General features: G+C 39.4%; 1 protein-coding gene across 1 annotated transcript; it reads right to left on the minus strand.

The window, feature by feature from the left end:
* Positions 1-3,076: 3,076 nt before the first annotated feature.
* LOC123520789 (SCAN domain-containing protein 3-like) lies at positions 3,077-5,770 on the minus strand. Its single transcript, XM_045283384.1, has 3 exons — positions 5,497-5,770; positions 3,623-5,009; positions 3,077-3,429 (listed from the first exon to the last, which is right to left on the minus strand). The coding sequence occupies exons 2-3, from the start codon at positions 5,007-5,009 to the stop codon at positions 3,077-3,079; spliced, it is 1,740 nt and encodes a 579-aa protein (XP_045139319.1). The 5' UTR covers positions 5,497-5,770.
* Positions 5,771-6,055: the final 285 nt, after the last annotated feature.

Consider the following 6,055-nt stretch of genomic DNA (forward strand, 5'->3'; position numbering starts at 1 on the left):
ACCACACACCGGGACAACAAGGTCACAACTCCTCGATTTACATCCCGTACCTACTCACTGCTAGGTGAACAGAGGCTACACGCGAAAGGAGACACACCCAAATATCTCCACCCGGCCGGGGAATCGAACCCCGGTCCTCTGGCTTGTGAAGCCAGCGCTCTAACCACTGAGCTACCGGGCTGTGTGTGTGTGTGTGTGTGTGTGTGTGTGTGTGTGTGTGTGTGTGTGTATGTGTGTGTGTGTGTGTGTGTGTGTGTGTGTGTGTGTGTGTGTGTGTGTGTGTGTGTGTGTGTGTGTGTGTGTGTGTGAGAGAGAGAGAGAGAGAGAGAGAGAGAGAGAGAGAGAGAGAGAGAGAGAGAGAGTAGAAAAGAAGAATCGCCTTGAGATTGGATGGCAAACTCCTGAGCCGTGAATATGACCTGAACCTTGCCATCGAATGTAATAATCAATAGCAATGTGGATGCCGCGTCCCTCACATGCCAGTGAGGCTATTTCAATGTTCTGACTAATGAGATTTTTCAAGAATGGATAACAATGTGGCTTAAGCCAACCGACTTGACGAAGCCACAGGTATCAAGCACACCGGCCGGACAACACGCCAAGCTGTTCATGAGCCTAAATCAAACTTCTAGTGCGGCAGGCGCTGGTCGGTTGTAGCGACTCTTCTATAAAGACCCGCGCTAAGAGTGGTACTTATTTAATCTAGGCCACAGGGACGCAGTGGTTCAGGAACTGAGGAATAGTTCAGCTTTCTATAACTTTGAAACATCAACTGTTGTTCACTTTATAAATTGAGGTTACATACCAAGTTGAGTCGCTTATTGTGTCCAGCTCGCTATGCACATCTGTATTTGAATGGTGAAGACAGCCAGGAATACTATTACTTTCTCTCTCCGAATAAATTTGCAGAAGATTAATTAACAAACGATTCTTTCATTGTCTTCGTCATACTTTAAGGGAAATGATAAAAAGTGTGGTCACACGAATGCTTTACTGAATCTTGACGTGAGGGAAGAGCTCAGTTCAGTGTTGCTTTATTCATTCATGTAATTGATTGTTATTGTATTCTGTTGCAATGAACGGACATTTTTCTCCTCAACCATGCAATGTCAATCTATTAATGCTAATTATGAATTAACATGTGGAAATTGTACTCGTACTAGAATATGTGAATTTTTATACATTATTTTTTCATTATTTATAGCTATTTTACAACCTAGATGCAATTTGTGATTCGTTACACAACGTTCTGTACATCCTTAGGTCTCACTACAGAACTGCTTTACCAATCAAGGGAAGGCTGGTGCACAACACATCACACCAGCAATATCATTTCAGCATTATCATACAGTTTCATTCATCAGTAAAACACATTTGTTGGGCTTAGCTTGACCTACACACATCCGTCTTTGTTAAGAGGATAATAATTCTTCATCATTGATCGTTACTCGTAAACTCTTATCTCATTAGGAGTGTAATCAAAGACCAAAGAAAATATTAATCGGGGTTCCTATGGTTTGCTGAGTTGTTGTTTTTCTCAGTACCGCGTATAAGTTTCGTTATTGTTTGGATTTTTTTTTTTTTTTTTAAATTCGAGATGTTGTTTGTAATTATGTAGTTGGAAATAATCTCAAATTACTCTTCCGGAATATTTATAATATATTTTTCTGTACAATGACCAGAAAATCGCGATTTTGTGGCATTTGAAATTTAGGCTTTGTTCACACAGGGCAGTTTGCACCGCGGCGGTTGCCGCGCGTTTCACGCTGGTATCGTTCACACTAGGCGTTTTACGCCGCGGCGTAACCGCGGCGGTTGACCCGCTTTTATTTGTTTGTTTATTTTCCGCAGGCATATTATACGGTGTCAGGATTTATGTGGAGGAGGTAGTTGGTGTTTGGTTGTTGCATCGCCGCTTGAAACGGCGGAAACAGAGGCAAAGGCAACATTGGGTTCATCCAATTCTACATGACAGACTTACCCAAGGCATGTTTACCACCTTGTATCCTTCCTTGACACAGCATGACAAAAAGTTTTTCAATTATTTGAGAATGTTGGTAAAATGATTTGACGACTTGCTGGAACTAATGAAGAGGACGTATCTTCAAGCAATACTAGGATGAGGGATTGCATCTGTCCACAACATAAACTTGTCATAACATTAAGATGAGTCCTTTACTATAAGTTTTATTAAAAAAAAAATTCATATATAAAACCAAAAAGAAAAAAAGTGACATCTAAAATTCCAGTTACCAGTAAATTGAATACAAATAAAATACTCATTTCTTGAAGTGAAAATACAGAGCAAGAAAAAAATAATAATAAATAAAAGGTCACTCACTTTATATACTAGTATGCTCTTTCCGCAGCACTCATACTTATGTAGGATTTTCGTCAGTGTCAAACATGTCAATGGGCGTTTTTCAATTTCACTGATTGATAAACAAGTGTCAAACTGATCCCTCTCCATTCCTCAGCAGACAGCGGTACTGCATTCATTGAATGGCATTACGTGACTCATCACGGGCAGACCCCAAGATTGTCATAGTAACGCACATTCGTCCTCTCATTGGCTGGCGTATAGCCAATAATGTCGCTCAGTGCCCTCAAACCAAACGGTGCACCGCCCTGTGTGAACGATGTAATATGTTTGCGCGTATCTCGAGTCGCTGGCAAACCGCGCGATGGCGATTCCATAGGCCAGTGTTCTTCAACCTTTTCTAAGATCATGCACCCTTCCGGGAGCTCTTGAAAAATTCATGTACCCTAGCGCCGTCGACAAAAAAAAAAAAAAAAAAAAAAAAATCACATTGTTTTTTATTTTTAAGACCGAAAATATATAAATAAAAGTATTAGGTCTCTATTTTAAATATAAAAAATAGCTACTTGGTCCTAAACAATTATATAGGTGGTAACTGTATAATAAAACAATATAATTATATGTGTATACCTTTTGTATTTCTATTTTTAAATGTACAAATAATGTGATTTTTCAAATGGTTTGAAAAAAATACAAATGGAATATCACATTGTATACACACAAGTTATAAAACAGCAAATTAAAAAGGTTTTATATTCAGTGGCTGGGTTGCTGCTGCATTGTTCCAACAATCTTTTCAAAGCGAGGTTTTATTTCACTTTCCAGTGCCCCCCTCATCAGAGAATCCACATCTTGTAACTGGTTTCGCTTTTTTGTTTTAATATCCACCAGATTAGAGAAGCCTTTCTCTGCCAGATATGTTGTTGGCATCCGCACTAGATAAGTCATGGCCATTCGTGCAAGTTCTTGGTACTCTGGAATTCCTAAAAGTGAGCACCAGAAATCTCCATAGTAGGAGAATTCATGGAATGATGACTTCTGTGCAAAATCAGTGGACAGTTCTAGCAAAGTAGGTGTCAATGATTCCAGATTGGCTAATCTGGTATTAGCTGAGACAAAGGGTTCACAATCCACATACATTCTTCGAGTGCTCTTGCCTCTTGATCAGGAAATAGATACTAAACTTCTTTTCCAGACTGTCCAGATGAAAAATAACAAAATCCTTAATATTTTCTTCCAGCGAAGGAGATAGCACTTCCCAGTTGCACTCTTTCAAGAACTGATCAAGGAAGGAGAAACTACCGAAGTCCTTAGTTTCAACTTTTCTTTTCCATAACCCAATCTTTAACTTGAAAGCTTCAATCTTGCCAGTGACATCAAAAATATCCCCACCAAAGCCTTGAAGGGATAGGTTTAATTGATTCAGTTTCTCAAAGATAGAAGCCATGTATGATAATCTGGCAATCCAGTAGTTGTCCTGGAGCTTGACAGCCCTTTCGTCTTCTTCTTCTGTCAGAAATACACACACTTCTTCTCTTAGTGTTAGAAATCTGTTCAACACTTTGCCACAAGACAGCCAACGAACTTCTGCATGAAGTAGGAGCTTAGAAAATTCTGCATCCATTTCCTTGCAAAGCTGTTCAAACATGCGACTCTTTTTTGCTTTTGCACGGATATTATTCACTATCTTTACCACATCACTGATGATTTCGTCAAAATCACTTTTCCCCACATTTGACAGTAAATTCTTGGCAGCCAATTTTTTCCAGCTCAGATTATTCTTGACCATAAACTCATTTATCTTGGTGAATATTTCCTCTGCTGTTGTCTGCACACCTAGTGGTAAACAAAATAGGAAATGTTCTACAATTTTCTTGGACTGACTGTCAGGAAAGCGGCAGTAAGCTAAAAGTTGAGCAACATTTACAATGTCAGTGGTTTCATCGAACTGCAAACCAAACCAGGGTGCTGCCCTGAGCCTTGTAAGTAGCTGATCCTTCAAATCTTCAGCGACTGCCACAGATCGACGTTTCATTGAGGAGTCTGAAAGTGGAATACTCCGAACCTTATCACGTGGTTTCTTGCCTCCATGAAGATGCTGGGCAGCTATTTCTAAGCATGGAAGAATGACTGTCTCAGCTAAAGTGAAAGGTTTCTTATTTTTCATAAGTATATGTGCTATTTCCATTGATGTCATTAGAAGGGACTTCTCTTCCTTTTCTTGATGGACCATAATGCTATCGAAGGAGCGTTGTTGCTTTTTGAGTTCAGCTCGAGTTGCTTCAAAGAACTCCTTTGACTTATTTTTATGCTCACTGTGTTGCATTTTGAGATGGGACAGTAGCTTGGAAGGTACAAGATTTGAATTTTTATACTTCGCAGAACAGAAGAGACACTGAGTAGCTGGATAAGGATTCTGCTCCTCTTCATTTGGCAAATAAAATCCATACTTCACATAGTCATTATTCCACTTCCTTCGCTTTGATTTCAATTGAATGGACGTACTTGATGGATGATGCCTTTTTTGCTTGAAGCTCGTTTCACCGCCATTCTTCGGTGTTGGTAAAACTGATCCAGTTGGGTGATCTTCCTGTCCATTTTCATCACTTGTTGTTTGCCTTTTATCCAGTTCCTCAGGTCGTAGTTCATCAGTAACACCGGGTTTCTTGAAGTACTTGAGCAAAGCCATCTGCAGGAAAAAAACAAATTCTCCAATAAGCTTTGTTTTATTACAAATCTACCATGCTATATTCTGCCATCTCAGTATATTCCTGCATAATAATAATAATAATAATAATAATAATAATAATAATAATAATAATAATAATAATAATAACTACTCTAGTTTTAGCCTCGTCTATCCTGGTAAAATATCCTATGAGTGCCCCTGAAAATAATTATATAATCATAATGCACCCAGTCTGGTACTTCTCGCCGTCTACATGCCACAAACACAAATTAACTCATATTCAAGACATTGTGACATGTGTGGATAGGTGAATGGAAGGAAACACGACACGGGTATGTACTGTACAAGTGTACATCAGAGTTAATTTCCCGAGTATTTTCGTTGTTGCTTCTTCAGGGGAAAGAAGCAACAGCGAAATTAAATGAGAAATTGTCTGATCTGCATACCCGTGTTTCCTTCCATCCACCTATCATTATTTACTACTCACCAATATACGAGCGATTTTGAGTGGTTAAGTCGGGAGTCAACTTGACTGTGCGTCCGAAGGAACGTGAAGGTAGAATGAGGGTAGCACTGTACTGAGTGTATACCTCTACTACCAGCGCCAGTGACACGTCTAATACCAGTACACCGCCGCAGGCCCGCAAGCTGCAATGTTGCCAACCCGTGAGGCGCGAATTGTGTCACAAAACCCGTCGTGAAAAGTACCTATACCAAATTCCTCATACTTTTCCCCACACTTTGGGGCAGTATCTGCCTATCTGGGGAATGGCTCTTTATACTGTGTATAGTAACTATAGTTAATACTGAGTGTAATATACTAATATAATACACATATTTTTAATACTATAATCTCAATTTAAATTAATTTCTTACATTACACTTACAATTTTCTTCCTAAAACACCTTTTCGTAGTGTGCATTCTTGTACACACTAGCCTTGTCATGTACCCCTCCATGTACCCCATTATTTCCATGTACCCTTTGAAAAAAATCATGCACCCTGGGGTGCACCATGCACCCAGGTTGACTATCACTGCCATAGG

This window comes from Portunus trituberculatus, chromosome 47 (genome assembly GCF_017591435.1).
Source record: "Portunus trituberculatus isolate SZX2019 chromosome 47, ASM1759143v1, whole genome shotgun sequence".
In the NCBI taxonomy this organism is placed as follows: Eukaryota; Metazoa; Arthropoda; class Malacostraca; order Decapoda; family Portunidae; genus Portunus; species Portunus trituberculatus.

Bases quoted from the DNA above. Each gene is read 5' to 3' on its own strand.
- LOC123520789 (XM_045283384.1), bottom strand. From the start codon at position 5,009: ATGGCTTTGCTCAAGTACTTCAAGAAACCCGGTGTTACTGATGAACTA. The intron at 3,430-3,622 runs GTAGTTTCTCCT...CCTTTGTCTCAG, and splicing joins AGTTGAAACTAAGGACTTCG to CTAATACCAGATTAGCCAAT.